The sequence below is a fragment of the Anas acuta genome, chromosome 12 (assembly GCF_963932015.1).
Source record: "Anas acuta chromosome 12, bAnaAcu1.1, whole genome shotgun sequence".
Taxonomy (NCBI): domain Eukaryota; kingdom Metazoa; phylum Chordata; class Aves; order Anseriformes; family Anatidae; genus Anas; species Anas acuta.
The window spans coordinates 20,786,278-20,812,545 of record NC_088990.1 but is presented as its reverse complement, the minus strand read 5'-3'; the positions used below and the strand labels follow the sequence as shown (position 1 = coordinate 20,812,545).

The 26,268-nt window shown below is 38.9% G+C and overlaps 1 protein-coding gene and 1 long non-coding RNA gene across 4 annotated transcripts in view; one reads left to right on the top strand and one right to left on the bottom strand.

Moving 5' to 3' along the window:
• Positions 1-4,023, bottom strand: part of LOC137863113 (uncharacterized) — a 43,730-nt gene extending 39,707 nt beyond the window's left edge. The window contains exons 1-2 of the long non-coding RNA XR_011100696.1: positions 2,432-4,023; positions 1,773-1,901 (exon numbers count right to left, since the gene is read on the bottom strand). This is a non-coding gene — a long non-coding RNA (uncharacterized lncRNA). The remainder of the gene's footprint in view (positions 1-1,772; positions 1,902-2,431) is intronic.
• On the top strand, positions 4,000-15,808 carry DUT (deoxyuridine triphosphatase). Of its 3 annotated transcripts, none has more exons than XM_068696011.1 (7): positions 4,000-4,139; positions 4,432-4,582; positions 7,414-7,505; positions 8,575-8,619; positions 13,995-14,069; positions 14,940-15,010; positions 15,456-15,808. In XM_068696011.1, the coding sequence occupies exons 1-7, from the start codon at positions 4,133-4,135 to the stop codon at positions 15,510-15,512; spliced, it is 498 nt and encodes a 165-aa protein (XP_068552112.1). In that variant the 5' UTR covers positions 4,000-4,132; the 3' UTR covers positions 15,513-15,808. The 3 variants fall into 3 exon arrangements, with proteins under 3 accessions (XP_068552112.1, XP_068552113.1, XP_068552111.1); XM_068696012.1 differs by having other exon boundaries at positions 4,085-4,272; XM_068696010.1 differs by having other exon boundaries at positions 4,116-4,291.
• The last annotated feature ends 10,460 nt before the right edge of the window (positions 15,809-26,268 follow it).

Genomic DNA, 26,268 nt, shown 5'->3' with positions numbered 1-26,268 from the left:
ATGCTGAGTCTGGTTTGCCTGTTACACTAATTATTGCGTGATTTTCTCGTCCTTATCTCAATCCATGAGCCCCTTTCACATATTTTCTCCCCATTCCTCTTTGAGGAGGGGGAGTGAGAGAGTGGCTGTGGTGGAGCTCGGCTGCCCACTCGAGCGGAACCACGACAATTCTCAGTCCACAGGGAACATTGCCCCAAACTGATATAAGGGAACTAAGCAGATCAAAAAAGGAAGAGCATGATATGCGTTAGTAATGGCACTTTCAATACTACTCCTGCTTTTTTCACAGACATCACTGTAGGCATTCCAACAGTGAATCCCCAAGAATTAAATTTCTAAATGAACAGCCATACAAAAACTAAGCACTAACATACACATCAATGGAAATCTCCTTGCTCAGACTACAGAGATTAAATAATTAGCACAACAGTGCTATGGGATTTATAACCAGCTACACAAATTCTACACATAACTACCTGAAAGTGAAGTGCTTTTTTCACAAATCCACAAGTAATTTCAACACAACAGTTTCCAAAGAGCTTCTTCTTCACCACAACTTTAACACGTCTGCACGACTAATTTGGAGAGCATCCTAATTATAAACTCTTGAATTGCAACTTCAGTTGCAAAATTTTATTAGTCCACCTACCTCCTTTCCCACTCTGTAAAAGACACTTCCTTTTTTACATATATTATGCATAAAACAACTGCTGAATTTTAATCACCATGTTAGTAACTGAATTCTAATTACACATTTGACATCTCTAGAAAAAAACATGGCTCTAAAGCTGTCTAACACTTTTTGAGCATATATCACACCATGGGTTTAAATAGGCTAGGGTTGATTTGATCAGACATGACAAAGGCAAGCATAGATAAGTTGACCAAAGATGTACAAATGAGAAAATAACCACTCTTGAAGAAGTAAATAATATTTTGAGAATTCTACAATGGCCTCAGCCTACCACAGTTCATACAGCTACGCTTAAGGCCTAAGGGCCTTTTAAAAGGATCCAAAGGATCCACTACTGCTCGTCTCATCAGTGAATCTCACCTTTTCCTCCTCATGTTAGTGGAGCTCAAACAGGTATCACAGAAGGCATTGTATTGTAGTTCTTTAAATCTCTTTACAACCACTTGCAAATTGCCCATCCTGATCGTACACCCATAAGACAGGATGCTCAGTAACTGTAATCCCTGTCTAGTGTTCCAGATCAGTATTCTTCCAACAGGCCTTTGACTAGATTTTCAGTCCCCAACAGAGTTTAGTTTGTTGTTTTTTTAATCCAACAGTGCAAGTAGAAGACCATAACCAAAAATTCATTGTATTCTGAAGACAATACTGCACCTGGTCAAGCCACATTGGGCAAAGAGCATGCCAGTGTCCTACTTCACACCCAAAAGGATTCTCCATTTTCTGATCATGGTCACAGTGCAAGGCCCCAGCCACCCACAGAGGTTTAAGACTGGGGTAACTTACTGAGCAATTTTCATTGCACCTTCAAAAAGCCCTACCAGAAGCCATCCTGGCAAGGCAAAATGATGGCTGTCCTTCATTCTCAGAAACCCTGGATGTCCCTCATCCTTTCCCTCTTTTTCTAAAATTCTGTATAGTATTTCAAGTTCTTCCTTCAGGCAAAAACAGTTTTGGCAACTGACTGGTAGTCTGCAAGTAACAGACACGGCAACAGATAGCATGAATTAACACTAAGTCCAAGATACGGTGTAAACAGCAACACCATTTTAGCTATTATGGACTCATTTAACCATACCTGTTTGTCACCTCCCGTCTGTCAGAGGTCCCCATCTCATCAGCAAAGCTGGGAGAACAGAGTTCAAGGAACCCTCAACCTCTTCAGCTCAAAGCTCAGCAGCATCCCTCTTGGTGCTGACCTCAACTGCTGTGAGAGCAGAAAACATTCTGTACCGTTGCAACCCATGGCCAAACCCAATACATTTCAGCTCGCACGCTCTACAAATAACGACAATAACCCACAGCTATGCCATTGCTGGAATTTCATCAGAGGAAATTCAGTTTCAAGCAAAAATAAAGCATTAAAGTTGTTCTGTAACAGAGTAAAAAGCAATGACAAAATTCTACAGTCTCCACACAGTACAGCAAAACACAAGATCAAAAATAAAACTTAATTGCAAATAAACACCCCCACAGCAGCCTTTAAAATTACACATCTTAATCACTGTGAGAGAGACAGCTGTTCTAAGTCAGGCTGGGGTGTCAGCAGGGAAAGCTCTATTTTAAAGCCACATTTTTCTCCTAATAAAAACACTCATTCTATCACCAAAACTTCAGTGCAGAGAATTTTATGGATTAGCACCCCTAAAAGAAGCTCTATATTTCTTTCCATGGACCAGCAGCTGCCACTCTTATTCTCACTTTAGCAAAAAGGCAGATAATTTCAGTTTATCTCACTATTATTTTTCAAAGCCAGCAGATACGCCCAATGGAGAACAGCAATAGTCAGCAGTCAAGAATGCAGAAATGTTGACCAAATAACTGCTTATCTCCAGATCAAACAACACATTCCCAGCACCAAGGCAAACTTGCTGATACTTCTGTCTTTTCTAAAAACCTGACAGGGGGAAGTGTTGGTCAGCTGAGGCCTTTTTCCTTGATGACAAGATGTTTTGACGAGTTCTCTTACCTGCTATGCAGAGGCTTCCTGACTACCTTACATGTAGCATAGAACCAAGCCCGCCTCACAGAGGAGCCAGGCCGCTCACAAAATCAGTCCTTTTCTGCACTACGATGTAGGATGCAATTGTAACCATTATGAAGTGCTGGCTGTATAAATAACCAGTTATGATCAGACATTAATGTGATGTAACTTCAAAAAAATATATAATAAAAAATCAACTCTCAATTTGTGAATGGGTTATATCAGAAGTCATTAACTATTACTTTTTTTCCTACACAGGTCTATGGTACTGTTATAACTGAAGATACAACTCAATCTGAATTTAGTAATATTTATAAAAGGCAAGTAAACAGCGCCGGGTGCAAGGGGAGTCTACGCTCTACCAAAACGCACACACGAACATCGAACTTTCTAAATATACAGAACATTGCTTTTACATATTCATAAGAAACCCGAGTATGCCTATACATACGTACAATCGGAAAAGGTATCAACTGAAACATAAACATGGCAAAGTTTTCCGAATTCCGGCAAGTGTTTAACAAACAATGCTTTAAGTCTATTACTATTAATGTCCGTGACTGGGGGAGCATAGCTGGAGTTGGGAATCCTGGTTGAAGTGCTCCCATACCTTCCATGACTTTTTCATTGGTCACACATTTTTGCCTGGTGACGACAAACACCCAGAATCTTCCATGTATAAGGGCTGGAGAACAAGCAACCCCAGACGGCGTGGCATCTCCTGAACCACCCTTCTTTGTTCCCTCTGAACTCTTTTACATTCCTGATGGCCTCATCGGTAAGTGTCTGATGTTATCACCAACCATGGGGCTTGCCGACCCCCATGGCCACACTCCCACATCTCTCCCTTCTTTATTAATATCTTCTTGACGCAAATTATTACCCCATGTATCTCAGTATATATGCATTCTCATTCAAATGGTGATTATTAAGACTAGAAGTGCTGGACAGAAACAACGAAACCCCAAATTGGGATGTTTTTCAAAACACTGTTTTTCAGAGTGCAACATGCAGCAATGGTTTCACTGCCACCTGCCTGCACTTCAGAACGTGACACAGCCAGGAGAAACTCGCATACACAAAAAATCTTTCAAAAAAATGTCATTAGGAGAGGGTTTGGGACAAAATTTGGAGGAGCAGAGAGAACTCCTACAGCCCGCAGCGACGTGCGGAGAGAAAAACACATCCATCCGCGAGGGGAAGCACGAGTCGTGCAGCCGCAAGGCGGCAGGTTCCGATGTCAGCCTACGGGGGGAGTTCGCTTGGCTTGAGGAGGAGGAGGAGGAGGAGGCGGAGAACTGGTACCACGGTTCCTGCAGGGGGCAGCGACGCAGCCGAGCCCCGCCTGCCGCGCACCCGCCATCGCCTTCCCCGGCAACCCTGCAACCCCCGCGGGGTCCGCCCGCCCCTCGGGGGCGCCGCCGCCGCCGTGCCCCAGGGCTGCTCTGTGCCGCATGGCAGGTACGGGCCGTGCCGTGCCGGAGCCAGCGGGGGGTGTCGCTGCCCCCCAGCCCGCAGCCCGCAGCCCCCCGGCCAGCGGCGGGGAGCGCCGGGAGCCCTGAGGCGTTGCGCCGCCGCCATGGCGGCTCGTCTGGTGCGGCTCCTGCGGCTCCGTAAGGAGAGGACGGAGGGGAAGGGAGGGGGACTGCAGGGGGGAGGGGGGGGGGAAGAGGCGGGGACTGAGCGGTTCCCGCCGGGCGTTTTCGCGCGCTTTTTGCCCCGCCTCGCGAGCAGCTCGTGTCGCCCCCCGCAGCCATGCCCTGCTCCCAGCCGGCCCCCAGCAAGAGGCACGCGAGCTCGGTGCCCGGGGAGCCCTCCGCCAGGCTCCGCTTCACCAGGCTCTCCGAGAACGCCTTCGCTCCCTCCAGGGGCTCCGCGCGAGCCGCGGGCTACGACTTGTACAGGTGAGGGCCCTCCCCTGGGGAGCGGCGAGCAGCCGCCCTGCGCCTCGGCTCCCTTGTGCCCGGCCCCCTCCCCGCATTTCCAGAGCTCCGGCCGTGCCGCAGCCTCCAGGTCATCGGGCAGGAGCGCTGTCAGGGTTGGCACGGCAGCACGAGCTCCTGCTGGCACCAGCACTGGGCGCTTTCCTGTGAAATAATAATAATAATAAAAAAAAAAAGTCAGCACTCGTGGGTTTGGTCTGCCAGAGCTCGTTGCTTTGCCACTCTCCTCTTGGCCTCTGGGTGCTGTGGCCAGGGACGTTGTGGCAGCCCAGCAGGAGCCCTGGTCACGGCTGTGCAGGGCTAGGTTTGTTAAACTGGTAAGTGTTGTTCAGAGGCATGTGTTATGTCTAGGAATGTCTGCACGTGGTTGTTTGCATTGCTCAGTGATAAGATACAATCCCTAGCTGTATCAGCGCTCTGCTCTGCCTTCTTCCAATTTCCTTTTGTAGTATCGCTTAAATATCCATCCTGTCTTTTTCTTTCCCCTTAACCATCAGACTTCCTCTCAGAGGCTTTACGCGTCTCTGTGCTCTACCATGCTCAATGCTTTATATTGTATTCCGCTTTTCTAGGTTTGTTTTTGTCTTGTCCAGTGGTGTACTGTACACCTGGAAAAAGACAGCTTTACAGAAAACTTTTTGATGCTTCCACATGTTAAAATAAGTTCTTCCTGTGATATATGGAGTAATAATTCATGTCAAGAAGATGGTTGATATTAATAAAGAAGGGGGAGATGTGGGAGTGTGGCCATGGGGGTCATGAAAAGGTGTTTGAAAAGGACTGCTGTGGGGCAAAGGGTATAAGAGGGGAACCGGTCCTCGAGATGAAAAAAGGTAACATGATATAATAGAGTTATGTCATCAATCAAGAAGCAGGAAAAAGGAATGAATAGGGACAGGCTAGCAGGATGGAGACCAGGATGGGAACAGGGACACTGATCACCTCATGAAGATAGGTTCAGCCAAGCTCAGCAAACCACTCAAAGAAGCTCGTACAGAAAGCCACTGGAAGTAGGCATTGGAGCTGGAAAGAAGCTACAGCTGAGAGAAGTGGAGCCGCACACACAACTGCCCCTCACTGGTAAGCAGTTGTGCATCCTTAGAAACAAGGAGTGTCCTGGTAACCTTACAGCTTATTCTCTTTATTAACAATCAGACAGTTTATGATCCTGAAATATGGGACCAAATTGTGACTTGTTGAAAACGGACTCTACAATCTTACTCATTGTAGAGTCCGTTTTCAAAGTAGGTATATTTATTCAGCACTGGGCAGCATGGAGGGTAGTCCCACCAAAGTTGGGCGCACCTGATGCGGCAACTTGCCTTGGTTTTATGCCATAAAGAGTTACATATGCATGAAGTTTCACAATATACCTATACATATTCAAAACCCGTCCCCACTTCATATTAAAATTAGTTCCAAGGAGTTATTTCCACAACTCTTCCCATCTGCGCTTGTGCAGTGTATTCTGGCGGTGGTCATCAGGGGTCATGGGGATGAAGATTGATGACTCTTCCTTGTCACTGCTTGTTGACCTCTTGTCTTTGTGCAGACTCAGTTGCTCCTTGGCTCTTGCGCATTCGCAGAACCAGTTTCTGCCACTTTGTTAAGATAGGCTCACACTCTTATTAGGAGACTGACCTTGGTAAGGCGCCCAAGGCTTCTTGCTTTAGTTAATTTGCACAATGCACCGTAGTTGGCAAAGACATTAAGTAGCATCCTAATTTAATGCTGTCAGTGCTCTATCGCTACTTGATAAGATTCTCCTTACTCCCTCTCTCTACTGAGGTCAAGGTGTGGGACTCTACAACTAAAAATGACAAAGGTTGCAGTGGGATTGCTCGGCACCTGGTGAGCAATCTCTGAGGCCTTAAAGAGCTGTATGAGGCCACAGTCAGACACGTGTGGTTTGCCAGGGAGTGAGGAAGCTGCGGGCTCATACAGACAGCTACGCCACTGCCCCCCCACCGCTGCTGCCATCGCAGGCCTTTGCTGTTATGCCCCCTGTTGACCTGGACGTGCCTTTTGACCCAGGCCCTATTGGCCTTGAAAAGGAGGCGGAAATGTTTGTTTCCCTTCGATCCGTGAAGAACAGGATACATAAGGCCCGAAGGATGAGTTGCTTGAGAACTTAAAGCGAGACATTGTTCCCACAACTAGCCCTGGAATTCTCCGGTGTTTGTAATCAAGAAAAGGAATGGAAAATGGAGACTTAAGTGAGCTGAGAAAAATTAACGAAGCCATGGAAGACACGGGAGCACTTCAACCAGGATTCCCAACTCCAACTATGCTCCCCCAGTCATGGACATTAGTAGTAGTAGACTTAAAGGATTGTTTGTTAAAGACTTGCCTTTTAAAACTTTGCCATGTTTATGTTTCAATTGATACCTTTTAGCAGATTTTTAGGTTATAGTTAGCTCACCTGATGTAGGAAGCTTAATCAGAAGAGAAACTCCTTAAAGTTTCTGCTTTATTGCACATCCTTGTTGACCTGGTTAATTTCAAGTTAACGTCTATGTTTTGTCTCTCCCTTACTAGTTAAAAACAGTTAGGAAACAATCTCACAATTATGCTGTTCAAATGATGCTACTGAAAGATAGCACTGTGAAAATGGGAGCATCTTGTATTTTATACAAATATTGTCGATCTGTAACTTTCTTGTATAAATTCCACGGTAGGTCATGTTCTCCTACATCCCAGCAGGAGGAATTCTGGGTAATTTTGTACCTTAAAATACAGAGGTGTCTTTTTTCCATATTCTATACAAACTAGTGTTTATTTCTGTAATGCAGTGCCTACGACTGTGTGATACCACCTATGGAAAAGGCTGTAGTGAAAACAGACATTCAAATTGCTCTTCCTTCTGGTTGCTATGGACGAGTAGGTAAGTAAGCAGGCCATGAGAAAACTGCAGTCACTGCAGAACAGGTTTGACATGATTTTTACATTAATATTCTTGTTTTCATATATTTTATGTGTGCAGAATAAATCTCACATCTATGTGTTTGTTTGAGCCTAATAGTAGACGTTTGTGAAAAACATTTAGTAGATCTAACAATAGTAGACATTTTTGAAGTTTGCTAGTAAAAATGTTCATAACCTGTATACAATGTCATAGGCTATGCAATAGTTAATTATTTCTCTGCAGTTTCAGAATTCAAATGACAAAGACCAATAAATAATGGATAAATGGAAAATGCACCCTTGACTATTTAAAAACTAACTCTGAGATAGGAGAGTATGGTAGTATTTTTACTACTTTTAGTGACAAAATAATTGAGAGAATGTGTACAAGGTATTATGTTACGTTTTGTTCATTCTTCTTCTGAATTACATATAAATCCTTAAGTAAAAACAAACAGAAAAACAGCTACCTCAGTGGAAGAACATGCTCAGAGTTTGCTGTTTCCTTTCATCTAAAAAGAGAGTGCACGTGCATTTATTTTAATCCAAACAAAAAATTCTGGAGAGAGTAATTTTTAGCACCTCATTAAAGTACGCCAAGATATATATTAAAAAAACAATTGCACATCATTTAATGTGTATAATAGTCTTAGTAAATTGCTTGTCAGATATTGTTTTCCATCATAACTAAAATGGATTGACCTAATAATCTTCTGAGATTATTCCAGAATAGTGGAAACAGCTAAAAAATAAACCAACACTAGATAGTCATTGTCTGCTACAGCATGGAGAAACCTGCTCTGCAGTTGATGGTCTAAACAAGGATATACTTGCATCATTTAAAGATTTCAATCTTAATGTAGCTTGTAGCAACTGCTTTTTAAATATATACAATAACACGTACAGTAGTTCCCGTAAAATCACATTTATTTTAGAAAGACCATGGAAACAGTTCTTGCTGACACAACTTTAAGCAAACACACTAACCTATAAATGTTTTGTAAGAGTTTAAAAACAAAATTAATACACTTAAAATTATTGTTTTCTAGCACCACGTTCTGGTTTAGCTGCAAAGCACTTCATAGATGTTGGTGGTAAGATTTTTATTTTTACTATAACTTCGTAAATCTTGATTGTTATAAGTGCCTTAATTTAACATTGTAATATGTGTAAATAAATAATCCTGGCTTCATTAGTTGTCTGTCAAAAGGAGATAATTGGGTAATACCCCAATGACCAGTAAATCACACTTACTTTAAAACTTTATGGTTTATTACTAATTTTCCTATACTAACCACAGAGCATTCATATAAGCAGTGCGTGGCATAGCTGTTATTTTGGGGTTTAGACATTAAAGTGATTTTTTACAGTATGCTTTCTTCATTTTCATGAAATACCTGTGTGTGATTCTTTTCAGCATAGTGTAAGATCTAAGTGAATTAAATTAAAGCATATAGATTTTCTTTTATACAGAAGACACAGTCATTGTAAACAAATAAAATGATAAAAAACCACTGGAATACACCATTACTGTGGGCAGTTCTTCACTTAGAGAAAATTTTTCATTAGGTTACAAAGAACCTAAAACTGTAGTTTACTCTTAGTGATCAAAATACAACAAATATAAAGCAAATACAATTTAAACTAACTTTGTATGTTTATTGATTTAAAATCTGAAAATCTTTTGAAACAAGTAAAGCAAATCCCACTTTCTACAGGTCTTTCCTTTTTTATCAGTTTTAGCAACACGTGTTTTAAACAGGTTGTCTTTTTAATATACTTTGAACTTTTCCTTAATCTTAATTAGAAATTAACAGATCTCTAAAAACAATTATTATAGGTGTATATACATAAAACCAGAAACCTTTATGAAAGTCTCAGAATCACACATTATAAATATATATATACACTAACACTTTTTGATCTGAAAGTTAAACTAGGAGGTACTCAAAGGAAATAAAAAGTGCTTAAAAGGATGACCTGTTCAGTTTTTCAAAAAACAAGCGTTTAAAAAACACAAGTTAATGATTACTAACAGTTAGTAGAGGACCTTTTATGGAGAAAAAAACAAAAACAACAACAATTGCTGTATCATTTTAATTTGTTCTGACTAGGTACATTTCTGACAGTGAAAGCCATTACCCATTTAAGTAAAAAATACATTGTAAGAAGTCCTGCAAGTCAAGGAGGAAAAAATGGGATCATGTAAGAACACGTTCAGAATTCACATCTGCTAGGTGTGGCTGCTTTCCAAAAAAACGATGTGCCAAAGTTCTGACAGAGTAAGACAGTATGTCAGACTGCCAATTCTAATGCACAATTTTTCCAAAAATGATTTAGATGATTTCTACCCAATAAACATAATTTAGAAGAGAGTCTTAGTGCGCAGCAGTGTGTATAATTATTGCAGCATGGTGTTGTGGAATAACAGAATGCCAAGGCAGAAAACTTATTGGTAACTTTTTTCCCCAGTATGCCTAGTACGTACAATTTGTTTCTGACCCCATGCAGAAGGAGGACTGTCAGGTCCTCCTGGATTATACCTTCTTGTATCTTCCAAGGATCATATATTTTCTGATACAAATAGTATAGTTTGAACTCAGGTGGTAGCTAAGCTCAGACTATGTGAATGGAGGTATAATACATTTAAAGAGAAAAGGATTGGAAGGCAATTAATTTTACAGAAACTTTATACAAAATGGAGTTACTTCATGGAATTTGAAGTTATTGTGGCTTTGAAAGTATTACAGTTATTCAGCACAGCATTAGACTGGGGGTTTGGCCACAAAATATTCTTAATACATACCTTCAACTCTGATTGCAAGTTTTGTTTGTATCATGCATGCTTTTGAGGGAAAAAAAAAGTCCTTACTTTGCTTCTGCTGAAAAGCTTTCATCCTCAGAAGTGTGTGGGAAGCACAGTTCTCACCTAGAAAGTAAGTCTGAAGCTTTCTAGATTCTTTACTTCATAGCTAAGCTTACAAATGTTAAGTGCTTCAGTGAGTGTTTTTTTCCGGTTGACTGAATACTGTAAGTAACTTATGTTGCTGACCAGTTCAGACACAGAAATATTCATCAGTCTTCCGCATTGAATTACCAGACTGTTTTCAATTCCTGGAGAGCTCACCTGTCTTTGTTTTTACACGCTATTTCATTTCTTTGGGCTGGGTCATCCTCTCCAGGGGTAAGCTTGCTGAAACAAAGAAGGAAGCCTGAATTTTAAAGTGATATTTACAAATTTCAGTTTTCTCAAATTAAAGTGGCCACTGCTGAAAAGCCACTTTTAAGAGAAACTACCTAATGTTTAAGCTTGAACAATTTTCAGAAGAATTTTACTCGCTTACCGTGCCAACAGTGGTTAAACACATGGCAAACTTGTAGTGAGTGGTGTTAGAACATGATAGATATTCATTGAAGGGCAGGATTCTCTTACAAACATATTCAACTTGATCTAAAATTACATATTTGTGGGGAGGGTATGGCCCTTGGATAGCCAGTCTGAAAGCTACGATGAATGCAGGAAGGAGTTATGGCAGCCTGATTTCTAAAAGTAATAATGTTAAGATAGGTGTAGAAATAAAAAAAAACTCAGTGTTATCTGTATGCTTTTAAATAATAGCTCCATATTATTACCCCAAAACTCATTGCCAGTCTCTTTAGTAGTACTCAAGTAGGTGGTCAAAAGAAATTGGTGTCTGCTCATGACAAGCTTTTCAGCCAATACTTGTAAAATAAATTTTAGTGCCTATACATAAAGCTGAGATTCTGCTAATGCCATTGTTTAAAAGTCAGGGAACACATCTGACTAGATGGATTATAGATTTGTATATCCATTATAGTCAGTATCACTCCTTTCAAAAAAAAAAAAAAGGTTTGAAGTTTGAGAAAAGATAGAATACTAACATGCAGTTAAGCTCCAGATACTCCAACACAAGCTAAGTTTTAGATACAGTTCTTTTTTTTCCCCCTCCAGAAAATACTAAGAATGACAGGTAGACCAAGAAGCATCATTAGCAGTTAAGCACTAACCAATGCATCAAGTGTGATTTTTGTCATTATGTAGAAATAAACTTGTTTTCTGTTAGATACAGAGGTAGAAAAGTTAAATTAAAATGCCTTTAAGTTGCACCAATTGTTCTACAAACTTTCTTTAGATAATCCCAGCAGAAATGTGACAGTATTTTCTTGCCTGTATAAATTTAAGGGTATTGCTTCAATTGATACATTCTGTACCTACAAAAGCGTATCTATTTAAATAGAATTAGACTTTAATAATCACTTTAGAGTATTGTGTTACATCAGAACAGATTATATTATAACAAATAAAACTAGCCCTTGATATGTTAAACTAGCAAATTCCATTATCAGTCTCTAATTACATTATCTGTCCCAGCGTATAGTCTAGAAAAATGTTTTCTTAGCTGCACAGAAATGTTTGAGAATGGCTTGTCAAATTAAGGATATATCCAAAGAGCTAATGATCTTTTAATGGGCATTTATGAGCATACGTACACAATTTTATCTGCCAAGTGTAAACTCTGACTTTCAGCTCCTCAGCTGATTGATGCACATCAACAAAGGCACCAAATTAATGGGCAACTGACCACAGAACTTGAGTGATGCTTAAAACAGTTTGGACTGGTATTAACAATTGGTTGAATCTCCCTTTGTCATGCATATATGTAGTATGTATAAATTATATGTGTAGCACTCTTACTAACACTTTGTGTCACCCCTAGTTTAGGGATTATGTGAGGATTATAGATTATTTTGTGTTTTAAAAGGAGGAAGGTAGACTACATTTCTAGAAGTTAGAAGCAGTTTTCACGGTGTTTTATAGTTCAGCTGCTTATGCACTGACACAGGCTTGCAGGGTTCAGTTTTTAAAGGTTTTAAATATTGATTTGTAATACTGAACTGTGGTAGAAATTGTGCAAGAAACCTCTTAGATGTGATGACCAATGTAAGTGATGCATTGCGATGCTCAATTTAGCTGATGACTTTCAGAAAGTTGGTCTGACCTAAAACAAACAGTGGAGGACTTGTACCTGTAGCTTCAGTACATCAGGCTCTTTGAATCAACCAAACCAAATGCTATATTCAGGATTTATTTATTTTTTCAAAAAACTTTGATTCTGGAAAACGTTCATACATAGCAACCCCTAAAATTTGTTGACTCTTACTTCTGACAGTACTCTGTAGGTAGGATCCCTTTAAACAATTGCACACAAATATCAGTGACCTAACAAAAAAAAAACCTGCATGTTTTGCTGATTTTCCAGAACTCAGGGATACTCCTGGTCTTACTAGCAGCTTAATTAGGCTACTTTTCAGAAATGTGGTTGGATTAATCCAAAATATTACATGGGAAATAGAGCTCCATAAATACCATTCATACCAGAACAAGTGCAGAGATCACACAATAACATTACGTACAGTATATAATGCAGTGCTTTCACACAGCTGAAGAAACAGAAAAAAACGTTCAGTTTCTATTCTTATGTGTATAGGTTGAGCTTCAGCAATAATAATTCAAAGTAAAGTATAGTCATAGTACAATTTATTTTGACATCTGTGATCTACGGGTAGCATTTTGTATGTACGATTCCTTGAATGCCTGGGAAGGACATTCATTTTACTATTTCTGCAGGTATTATGCAAAATACATACTTTGGTCCACAGGGAAATCTAATTTCAATTTTTTATATTAGAAACATACTTACTGTATCTGAGAGGGGAAAAGAGAAACTGAATGATAATTTTTATATATTGATAAATAATCTGCTGAACTACCTTTCTAAAGATTACAGAATATAGAGTTAATAGTTTATATACAATAGTAAGCTTTTTATACAGTATTTACACTTGAATGTAGCTGGATTTTCCTCCCCTGGATGCTCCCATTGCTTCTGAAACGAAGGAATCTGCCCTGGTATGCACCTTACCCTCAGCCTTTCACAGCAGAAGAACAAGAACTCAGTTCTTCCCAGCCTTTGTGCTTTGCTTTGTGCTTTTAATCCATGAGAAAGCCCTCAGTTCCTTAAAGCTTTAGTTCTTGTAGCTTGCCTGAGATAAGGGACTGGAATCCATGTAAATCCGTAAGTTCCTAAATAAAGTATTAGAGTTAAGAAAACAAATTTGTGCTTGACACTCTAGGAGCTGTAGTTAGCAGAATAAATGGAGGCTAAAATTGGTACAGCTGTCTTGATTTCAGATAGGGTATTGCAACTAAAATTAGTAGTACAGTGGCAAAACACTTCTTAATACATGATGGTGCTTTTCAGTTCTTTTTGTAAGATTAACTAGCAGTTTTAGTTGTGTCAGTGTTTTCATATATATTGTTTAATTGCATGAGTAGTATAAAGGATGTCATTATGAGATATGGCATTCACCGAACTAATCTAAACAAGCATTATTTAAAATACTGACAACATTTATTAACAGAGTATCTTCCTTAATTCTTTGTCAGCTGGTGTTATTGATGAAGATTACAGGGGAAATGTTGCTGTGGTACTCTTCAACTTTGGCAAGGAGACTTTTGAAGGTACGTGTTGAGCTAGACAAAGCCTGTTTTCAGCCATCGGATGGGAAATGAGAAACTAATTTTGTTTAAAAGTCTACACAGAGATAAAGTTATCTGAGAACATTTTTACAATTAACAAAAACATGTAAACTTAATGTCCTGTTAAGGAAACCTGAAAAGTTTCTACTATTAAATTAGGTGACGTGCAGAAAAGAACTACTTAGCTAACCTGTAGATTCATGAGCTTTACTGAAATACAACTTTGTATTTTGGTTTCTTCCTTGCTTAGCAAAAAAGATTTGAGATAAAAAGTCTGTGATTCTGGGAAGTATGAGTAATAAAGATAGAATTTTCCCTTAATCGTGCTCTCCTTTTGCAAATGCAGTTTTAAGCCTCAGGACCCAGTTAACATATTGCTAGTGATTTGTGCTGTGAAGTGGCAGAAAAGGCTACAAGATTCTTACGGAAGTTCTCTGAATCAAATTGGTACTAATCAGAGTTTTTGTTTTCCTTTTATCAGTTCGGGTTGTTTTTTTTTTTTCCCCCAGGGAAATTAATTCCTGTATCTAGTTCACAAGGGAGCTACATCGTGGAACTTGCTTACAGCATCTACAGTATTTATGCATAATAACACTTAAGATGCCACGGTGTAGCAGCAGGAATGAGGGGAGATCTCTTGAGCTAGTATTGCTGTTGAAACTTCATTTGTGAGGCACAAGCACAAGTTATCACATCCTGTATATTTCTGGGACTATTAATGTAACTAAGCTTCAGATAAGTATTTAAACTTAAATACATTCTCATACTCTTAGAAAGGGATTGTCTAAACTATGTATTGGTTGTTTGCTTTTTTTTGAAAAGGAAATTTATTATAATTTAACTTTGTTGCAGTTAAGAAAGGGGATAGGATTGCCCAGCTCATCTGCGAACGCATTTTCTATCCTGAGCTAGAAGAAGTTCAAGTAAGTTGACAGAAGGAAATATTTCTGCTATCTTCAAGAATCAGTAGCTTAAGATAGTTGTATATAAGCTGAAATTCATGGTTTATGTAAATACTTTGTATTAAAACTACTTTCAGTGTTCGGCAGCAACGCTATCATGCTCTTTTGAATAAAAATCTTTATGCATTTACCTGGAGGGTGGTTTTTTTGTTTTCTTTTTGTTTTTTTTTTTATTTTAAGTCTTCAGAGGTAGAAGGCACATGAGAAATATTTTCATTTGGTATTTGTTTAAACTTGCACAGAAAGTATTCAAAACTCTCTCTTAAAATGTTTTATTTTAGTTTGAGTTATAGCTAGCAAGAAGCTGAGTAAATATATCCTCCTCTATGGTAGATGATATCTGCTGTGTAAAAATTAAAGGCAAGTTAAAACACTAAACCAGCTTATCATCATTGATGTCTTTCAGGCTCTAGATGATACAGAACGTGGCGAAGGTGGCTTTGGTTCTACAGGAAAGAACTGAAAGTTACTGTAATATGCTTTCTGTGTTGTTGCTTTTTTGTTACTCCTAAATATTCATTTGAGGTAGGAGTGGGATTTAGATGTACATAAAAATAATCTCAAGTTTTATACAGCATTTTTGTACTTGTTCTCCTTTCTAGGTTTATAGGCAGTTAATTCAGCCGCATTATGGGGGAAATGTGCATGAATGACTTGATCGATTGGTTGATGATTTATTTTTTGTAGCTTTTTGGTCCTCAGTAATAAGTACTTGTTTGTGCTGATTATACTGCAATAAATCTAAAAATAATTTAACAATGTGATTTTATTTTACGCATCTTTGGTTAAATTACCTAAACAGAAATTGCTGATTGTTACCTTGTCAGTTTATATTAATCTTCTGAAATCCAGTTTTCATGTATCTCAGTATTTCATGCTGAGAGCTCATTTCATAAAGAATCAGTGATAATATAGAATACAGCTACTGGTATGACTTCCTGCTCTGACCTAAATCAGAATAAGGTGAAGATAAATACTATTGCATCTTCTACCTGTCAAAAATGCATGTTTCTGCTCAAAGCTAATGTTATGGCTTTGATCCTTAGCTCGTCCTCAGTCATTTTTTCAGCTTTCTATTAATAGAGCAGGCATCTAAGATCTAAGTAACACAACTCATCTGGAAATTATTTCTCTATAATAAATAAATGCTATGAAATATGCTGCTTGTTGATATGAATACATGAATAGGTACTGAATAAGGTACAACATGAATAAGGTACTGTATGAAAGAATGATTCTGAATTACTGCAGCACTCCATAAACTACCTTTTTTTTTCATTTTTCCAGTGGGCATACTTGTTGCAGTAGGTTTCTTTACCAAAAAAGGCTCACTTATTTTGAAAACTAGTATATAGTTGAGTTCCCTTTCATCAGTCTCCTCAGTCGTTATCTAGAGAAGCGTGAAGCATGTAACAAGTTTAAGATGACTGCAAGGTAATTGTCAGTAGGGTTTCTTGGGGGGGGGGGGGGGGGGGAGGGAAGAGGGAAGGGAGGGGGGAAGAGGGAAGTAACTGAAGCACTGGAAATGCTTTCAAGCTCATCTCTACACCAGACTCCTCCCTGTATGCATCAAACCACTGCACTAGATAACATTCTGATAATTCCTTTAATAGAGTTGGGGTCTTGCTTCAATATGAGTAGCGAAGCTGTAGAAGATAAATACTTCCTACAAGGTACCAAGTTGCATACCAGCATATTGAATGTTCTGAAATTGATACTTATTTTTAAGAGTCCTGCAGACTTTAATTTACAATAAACATGGAAAGCAATGCCCTCCAGATTATTTTAATGTTTCCTTGTGAGTACTTGTTAGAGCAGTTTATTTTTTTATTATTATTTATTTTATTTTTCTTTAAAATTCCCCTGTCTTTTACTCATACGACTTACCCTTTCCTATAAGCAGGGAGAAGATAGACTGGTAATTTTTCAGCAAAGTTTAAACTTCATAATTTTAAGCTTTAATTAGCACATTTGATCCTGTTTTAATAAAAATAAAAAATAAAATAAAATGTTTAAGAATTGTTATATTAGCAAAAGGAAGAGAGGACTACTAACCTTGTTGATCTCGCTCAGTACTAGCCTATATAACAACTAGTTATAAATTAGTTCTGTAATTCAGTGAAAAGCTGGCTAGGTTTGTCTTTGACTGAATGACATGTGTGATTAAATCACCTCACAAGAAGCCAGAAACTAATGTGCAAGTCTTACATCAAAGATATATAGACAGATTCTTCTCCAAAATCTGTCACTGAGGAGTGGTTCCCAAGGCTCACTGTATGAGACCAAAGAGATGGAAAGCTCTGAAGCAACTTAGAAGTAAAATGCTATTTGGGAAAAAAAAAAAAAAAAAAAAAAGGAAGAAAATTAAATTAAATTAAAATGCTATTGGACTGCTCTCCATTGTCTCACAAATAAATAGCTTTGTCTGAACCTGTTTAAAGTTTACACTGTTAACTACCGGCTATTTGTAGAAGTGGCAAAGCTTGAGGAATGATACTGCAGAATCTCATTGTGTAAAAGGAATGTGGACCTTTTACAATGGGAAATAATTTGGGGGAGGGGGAATTCTTGTCTACTGCAGAAAGTGGCTTTTTCCTGCAGGGAAAGGAAAAGGATATTGCTGCTAACAGTCTGCCTTCTTTCTGTTAGAAATGAATTTGACTTGTTAAAAATAGAGGTAGATCTGACCTTCAACTCCAGATGAATTTGGTGGAGAAGGCTAACCTTTGAATTCAGATTCTTGGGTCCAGCTTCACCACCATCGTTTAGGCACCATTGAGATGTGAGAGGGTTCAGTTTTCCAGTTTGAACTGAAATACATACGACAACTTGGAAGGTTACACATTCCAATAAGCTGATGAGAGTCTTTAAGGAAACAGATGATCACTAAATGATTCCTACCATTTGAGCTCTCCACTTAAGGCTAAAAGCTTAAAAGAAAAATTATGGAAATAACACCATTTATTTCTAGTCCTTTTCTTGTTTCCCCAAAGTATTAACCTGGTCTTTGGTGGCTGTGAATTCAAGCACTGCTTCCTCAGTTCAGCTACAGTTATATTACTCTCTGTGTCACACTCAGAAGTTTTTGGATCTATCTAATGTTTTTCGATAAATCAGCCACTAGATGGCACTTAAAGTTTGCTTTCTTTTCTACTTTTTTTTTTTTTTCTAGAGGTATTTTTCAGAGATCTATTCATCTGTAATTAAGAGGTGATGACTCCCATTGGGACTAAGTTGGCGGAAAGCAAGATGCAGCAATATTTGAGTGAAAGCAGGCAAAAGTATAACCATTAAAGGGGGAACAATGACTGTAATTTAAATAAGATTTGGGTGGTTGCAGTGTTTGCATAATCCCTCCTGGCATGCAAGAGCAGTAGAGAAGCCTGTGGCTTTGCTCTCCTGCTGTGTTTCAACAAAAATGGAAAATTGTAATGAACAGCAACATTTTTCCTATCTTTAATGTTCATTCTCTTATTCCCCCTTCCTCCATTCCTTTAAGTAGAATGCAGTTTACTTAAGGATTGCATTGTAATAGAAGTAGCGTATAGCTTGATAAACTGTATTGGGATTCTCCAAATCAGATGCTTATTGCCGCAACTTCAGGACAAATTAAAACTTAGTTAATGCATGTTAACCCAGTAAAGGCAAGTAACATACAGTAACATGAATTAAGGGAAATTTTATTAAAATTCCCTAGTTTGTGTTGGTTGCTACTCTTACAATAGCTCAGTCCACTACTCTTGTATTCCCCCCCCCCCATATATATTTTTATAACTATCATTGTATTTTGGCTTAAAGATGGTTAAATAAGTTTCAGTATTAAGTAAACTTCTATGACCCTGCCTATTTCCTGTCCTGTCAAACCTTTCCTTGTAAGAATAACAGTGTCCTTTTATTTGGTGGAGTGTAGCATGATGTTTTTGGCAGGTCCAACATTTTTGACTTGCATAAATTTGTGACCTCAAGTGCAAGAAAAGTGAATGCTTGCTTCAGTGCCTCATGGTTTCTGCCTGAAGAGAAAAAGAGTCCACATCGCTAGTCATTACAGTTTCTGAAGGAAAATTATCAGCACACTTATTCCACCTGATTGCACATGACTGCACTTCCAAAGAAAAGAATCTGCAATAAAAATGAGTATTTTGTACCTAGTTATGTAAGGTACCAAAAGTCTGGAAATATAGGGCAGACTGTACTGACTTACTGATTTCTAGAATTGGCACACAGGGCACTTCCCTCACTAACAGCTATTTGGCAATCTCTACCTCAGTAAGGATGTTATTCTGTAAAGCGTAAAGTGTAAATTTGGATCTGCTGCTGGGCAAAGAATGTCATTCCATGGTTAAAGGTTGCAGGATCAGGTCTGAAGTGAATTAACGTAATTATTTTCCTAATTTTTCCCTCCATTAACTATGTGGCTGTTTGGCCCTTTACTACTGAAGTGGTGTTTTTCCCCTTCTCTGTTAGAACACAGCAAGAAAACCTTTTGCCCTGCCAAGTCTGAAAACCTGACAAATTAATTTTATAATTCAAGAGCCCTCATCCAGAAAGCAACTACTGTTTTTAATATACAAAACTATGCTTAGTTAAACAAATGTGAGCTGTGTATGCACATTTGCTTGTTTCACCATAGACTTTAATATTACTGTTCTGTGACATCAAAAAAAATGATGACTTTTTAGAAGATATTTGTATAGTAAATTTTGTAACAGATACTAGAGTTTTGTATCAATTAATATTGCTTGTAGCCTTAACATTTAAAGCTGGTGTCCTTGAACTGAAGAAGGTTCTTTTGATCACTTCTGATTATTGCAAAGGAATTTGTTTTGTAAAAGGAAAAAGAAAAAACAAATAGTCATGAAAGTATTGTCTTTAGCCAGATTTTTTTAGCGTGAGTATTTTGTGGTTTATGGATTCCTAGCTAGTCCGAGAGGTCGTCTCAAGTCGACAAGACAAAATAACTGTGTGTCCTAGTTGGAAGAAAACTTCTCCCTTTCATTTGCAACTAAGCCTGATTGTGTGTACCATGTCTAGAGAGCAAGGCAGCATGTATCTAGTGCTGCCTTGCTAAAACCCCTGTGTGATGTAAGCATCACTTTCCTATAATTCCACGTAGAAGTTATTGCTGGCAGTGAGTCCAAACTGTCAGGGCTATTACAGCTAATTCAGGCCATTCACAATCTGCAAGAATATGGCTTTTTTTTTGTCCATCCTATCCTATAACAGTGTATCATAGCAATATAGGCTGGCAGCGGTCAAAGAAAAGAAGGTATTATGTTTGGGGGAAAAAATAAGAAATAATCATATTCTTACCTTTCTTCTCAACTTGCCTTAAAACATTAACAATGTGGGAAAACTGAAAAAGGAGTTGTGAAAAAGCCGGGAAATCATGGCTCCAGCAACAAAGAATTCATTGCCCTCCCTTGATGTGAAGAGGAAGAAACAGCTGTGTAAGAATGGTGTGAAGGCTCCCATTTGTCAGCTTGGTGAGGCTCTTTGTTTAATATTAACCATATTAATGTCACTTATAAAAGTGGATAAAACCCACTGCCTGGAAGAGTGCTGCCAAATGAAAAACCAAAACACTGCTCAGGGGAGGCAACAAGGTACTGGGACTTTTGTCAGAGTTTTAGTCCTCACCCAAGTGCAGCCCTCTGCATCTTTTTCTCAGTTTCTTGCTAAGAGAAGCTGCAATGAAGTCTTCACATTTCTATTATTTTTGGAACCATAACATAGATTGTGTCCTGCCCCCAGGCCACCTGCACAGAGCTTTCAGCCTCCTGTTCGTAGCTTTCCCAAATGCCAGCTGAGTAAGATTGACTTATGCAACAGGCAAATCTAGGCAACCTTTCACCACTGTATTTTGAGCAGGCTGGAAGTCTGATGCGTGGGAGAGTTAGCCATCTGGTTTTATTTGGAAGGCCTTTGAGATACTTACCATTTATGGAACAACCCAGACCAAGCAGAAAAACACATCTCATGTTCTTGTTTGGTTCCTACAAGAGCATTCTGGGCACCTGCTTACCAACAGGACCTATTCATTTTTTCATTACCATTTCCCACTAATACAGTTGACTTTAAAAGTTACCGGCCCACATTAATAATAATAATGAATTGGACTTCACATTAAATACTTTGATTAATTATTATTTAATAATTACTATTAATTAATGGACTTTAATAATAATAATGAATTGGACTCCAACTCTTTAACCTTCAGAAGTTCAGAACATATACTGAAGCCATAGCTGTGTATGTATTAAGAAAGCATGCAAATGATCAGTGGTACCAGGATTGCATACAAGCTAATTAAAAATTATTACTTATTTACAATTACTCCAAGACATTTTGAGTAGCTGCCAAAATACTAGAACAGCTGGATGAGGAGAGGAATAGGGTCCGCCTAAGCTGGCACTCAAATTCATACGAAGCAATACCCATAGCTGTCTGTTACCTTTATCACAGCGTTGGGCTAGTACACAACAATGCACACTGATAAAGCTGTTTGCTAGCGATATCTACCTGACAAATAAGTTATTCCACCAGCTTCCCTTATATTTGAACTGTAAGGGAATACCAAGTGCCACTAGAGCTACAGGTCAGCAAAACCTGATGCAATGCTGAAACCGGAGCTGTCTGACTGTGGTAAGATTGCTCAGCACGACATGATTCCTTGGGTCTCCCTGGATAGCAGCTTTCCCCCTTATCTCTTTGCTCATTGGTTTCTATGTTCTGGTTTGGCAAACTTTGAATTTCCAGGTGTGCTATTAGCTAGCAAGCAGTATAAGGGGTGTTTGAATAGCTCATTGAAAGATTCATGTGAGACTCACTTCTAATGAACAGTAGAGGAAGTTCTATTTAACCAATACAAAGGAAGAGTGCACACAAATTAGGCATTAGAAATAAAATTAGGTCTAAGAGCAAACTCCTGGTTTAGTACTCTAAAGAATGTGCCAACAGCCCAAGGAAAACCTTTTCGTTACAACCTTTCGTTACTGCCTCTTCTAGGGCTGCTCTACAGTGAAGTACATTATGTAGTCTCAGTAGCCTGCACAAGTTCCTGGTCTGTTGCTGACAAAGCTTTCTTATTATATTACTGCATTACACAAAGCCATCTGCAAATGCTAAACAAAAAGAAATTATATCCAACTGCTAACAAAGACATTTTGGGTATTCAAATTTTTTCCCCTCCTTCATACCCAAAGTTCCAGTCAGACAAACACTTCTTCTGAATCCTTGTTCATTTTGCAGAGTACAACTCAAACAATCACAAAAGGATACTAATCATAGCCTTCTGTAGCTTTGCAGCTATACTCTGATAGCTGTCCTGCATACTGAATAGGATTTTCAGTGGCTACGAACTGCCAAAATACAGCCCTCATCAAAATGTTAAGGGTAGTGGCATTCCTTTAGAGCTATGTCCATAGTCAACTTCAATAGTCTATACATACATAGATCTTCAAAAAAAGTCAGAGCGTTGCTTGTTTTAATAGTCATGGAAGTATTTTATTCCCTTAGAAAAAGAATTGATTCATGTTTTCTTAATGCCCAATACCCAAGGTCAAAAAGCACTTTCATATATTTGGCCAGAAGCATTTCCTAGGAAGAGATCAAGATGTCAGAAAGTTATGATTGATCAACAGCAGGCACCCAGGGAATTTGAATGAAAACATTTAGGAGTCTTAAACCAATAGCTGTCAAAAGTCCTCTATCTATAAATGTAGTTGTTTTTAGTAAGTATCTATTGAGTGGTTTTAATTCACCTAAAGAAAATATGCTGGAATAACTTCATGGGTTTCTGGAACATCACATCACTAATTGCCAAAGAACTTTGGCACAATTGAAAGGAGCAAGAGGCAGACAGAACGCTTCAAACACTAGTTAGGGCAAATTGTGAACTTTTGCCAAGAGAAATGCAATTGTTAGGGTTTGTGCACTAGTTACTACTGAAAGATGACAAAAATCTGTCTAAGGAATAATTACTGAAAAAGACAGCTGTAGGGTGGGACACTGTTAGCCTCATATGATCTGTACACAAGTAGTGATTAATATAGGATTACATTTGAGATACGGTATAGTCGTTAAGACTCAGGGACCTTCTCTCAGAGTTCCTTTCCTCCATCAAAATGAAACTTAGAATGCCTCTGTTATTTCACAAACTCAAAGTTACTCCTAAAGGCAAGAGCTAATCTGCTATGCCATAGTCTCCCAAGGGAAGCTGTGGAAACCCCTTTGGCTTGATACAGACAAAGAAGGGAAAAAGCACATTGCAGAAAACAATCCTGCTTTGGCAGATGGGCCGCATAGATGACCTAACGGGTCTTTTTCAGCTATAATTTTATTCTGTGCTTTTGATGCTGAAGGCCCTGTTGACATCCACAGTGCTTTCCTGGAAGCTTTAATCAAGATCTGGTTTTGAACTTGGAATAGCTAACACTACTGAGCAACTAACTCTAGTATGAAGTGACAGGCAACAAGAATGCCAATGGAAACATGCCTCATCATGGTAGTTGGGTTTATCCTGGGCCTTAATACCAGGATGCCCTGAAACACTTGCATCAGTGTATAGTAATTGTAATGGATGTCAGTGTTCTGCTTACTTCAGTGCAGAAGAAATGCAGCATGCAATCACTTATTGTACTATTTAACCAAGATTTTTTTTGGATTTATAAGCATTTCTAGTCTAGACTGAAGTCCTCAGTTCATTAGGAGATGCAGGTATCCATCTACAACTCCTCAATCCAGCAGCAGTGTCGGTATTTCTTTCCTGTTCTCTGCCCACCTAAGTTAATATAAGAGGCCTTACCTCCTTTTCGCTATAGCACATCTTTATGTAAAAACTGGTACAAGCTTACAAGAGCCATTTTATCACGTTTGTTCCTTAGTTGAAAGACAAGATTTTATAGTCTACCCTGTTGCCATGGGAGTTACTTCTGGGCCCAACACTATTACAGTTATATCTCAAAGTACAGCAGGAAGATTTGTGATCTCTCTTGTCGCTGAGAACTTGGGAAGGTGACAAGGCTTGATTCTCAGTGTGAAATACACCTCTAGCCTCTAGAGCAAGACAACTTTGTGCAGTGTTTCTGCACATAGAGCAGAGCTCCTCAGCCAGCAGTCAGCTATTCAATAGCCTGGCAAGGTCTAAAGATAGTCTGCCAATACAGAAACTGAGTGAAAAATGGTAGAACACAGCCTACCGCAACCCAGATCTGAATCTGGAAATGTAGCCTGCAGAAGCATGGTGGTACCAGAGTAATATTCTGACTCAGCTAGAACAGTTTCTCAGATCTGAAAGAAATCTTGCCCAATGGGAGCTCACAGCAGGTCACAGCTCTGTTTCTCATGAGGTTGGCTACATCTGTTCCCTTTTATGCAAGAGAAAAGCTTCATTAGGACCCTGTGTAACCTTCTGTTGGGCAATACTGGGCACTCCTGGTTTCATCAAATGATGAATCAGTGGGTTCCATTATTGCTTCATATCTCATACAGTAAATTTTTGGGTGGGTTCTTGGATAACAATCTTGGCTCCAAAAAAACATTTGCTATGACAGCCTTGGAAACAGCCATACTGCTCTTTTATAAGAAATGTCTGAAATACTGTATATATTTAGTTACATCATTAAGCATAAAATGAAAGCCATCTCTTTTGCTATTGTATAGTATAATAAAAAGCCCCACAACATACTGATATCGCTTTTAGAATTCAGGAGTTATATCTCTTGGAATTCCCCACTCAACCCCACCACACACAAACACACCCCACTGTGTGATTTAAGAAGGTATCTTAGATTTTACACCTTCCCATCTGCTGCAGAACAGCTGTGTTGAGAAGCCTTCTCCAAAGCTGAAAGCAGGGGGTGGTCCACAAAGGCATCCCCAATACTTAGCAAAGCAAGCTGTGCAGATAGTTGAGGGAGAGTGGAATCTGCCACTTGGTAACAAAAAAAAAAATAAAAAAATAAATGCTATTTTTAAAAGCTATATCAGTATTTTTTTGACTGTTTTATTACTTCAGTAAATTATTAGTTGGCTCTATCATAATCCAGTTCTCTAAGTTCCTGCTAATGGCAGAATAAATTTGAAGTCTGGAGTGCATTAGAAAGCACGAAGAAGGACTAGACTGTTACGATAGTATTGATGGTAGCCTTGATTATTTTCAGTAGGAGAAATCCTGACTTTGCTGAAATCAGTGGCATTTAGGCTGGGATTTAACCACAGAACTATTTTTAAAATGAATAAAAGAGAAATTCTTTTGAAAGAGAAATATTTTGAGTCTTAAGCCCTCACCTGTTATCCTTCTTCCTTCAGTCTGGATTGAGGTGGGGATGTTGGGCTAAAATTCTGGTAGTTACTCTTATTCTAGCTGTAGACTAAATACAGCACAAGTGTAAGTGGACACCAGGAGTAAGACTTGCTTCTACCACAAATCAGGATTAGTTTCTTTCACTCATCATCTCACAGCAGTCTTTTCCAGCGACCTATACTGTGGGTCCTCTAAAACTTTTAAGCATGGAATTGAAGGTACAGACAGGACATTTAATTGGCCCAAATCCACTCTCAGATTCATCATCTTGAAGCCTAAAATAGTCATAAGTAAAACAGGTAACTGAACATATCAGCCGAAAACCCGTTTAGCCAACTTGTCCCTCACTGTAGAGAAAAGTTTTCGGTGGAGAAATAGTTCTGTCTGTTCCCATTCTTACCTTAATGTAATATTGCTGCTATATTTTGTCCTCCAGAAAGCACTAGAGAGTGTGGCATCACAGCTTTTTCTTCCCACTAAGTGCCTCATACAGATGACACACCCTAGCAGTGCTGGGCCTGAGCTTGGGAACCTCAGCCTGTTCCAAAAACCAGAATTCCCACATAACTACATAATTTGCTGCTATCGAGTTACTGGGTTGGCCACAAATTGACTAATGCAATACTCACTGAGGATCAGGAGGTTGTAGCATGAGTCTTTAATTTCCAGGAGAGGGTGATTTGTCCTTTAACATCATAAACACTTTAATTATTAACACACAAATGCACACTAAGTCTCTATCTAGCAGCCAGGCACAATACAAAAAGGGAATCTGTACTGGTGGGGATTCACAACCTTTATCTTGCTCTGATGTACCTAGACATTAGGGTCTTCTGAAATCTCTTAGCAAGATTTGTAATGCTAGTGCCACCTCAGCTGTGGGGAACAGGCCAAGGACAGGAAAGCAGCTGGGACT

What these genes read in the sequence shown, in the direction of transcription:
- DUT (XM_068696010.1), top strand. Translation starts at nt 4,258, where the DNA reads ATGGCGGCTCGTCTGGTGCGGCTCCTGCGGCTCC. An exon ending in GGTGCGGCTCCTGCGGCTCC is followed by an intron (nt 4,292 to 4,431) that starts GTAAGGAGAGGA and finishes CGCCCCCCGCAG; the next exon opens with CCATGCCCTGCTCCCAGCCG. An exon ending in TGGCAAGGAGACTTTTGAAG is followed by an intron (nt 14,070 to 14,939) that starts GTACGTGTTGAG and finishes ACTTTGTTGCAG; the next exon opens with TTAAGAAAGGGGATAGGATT.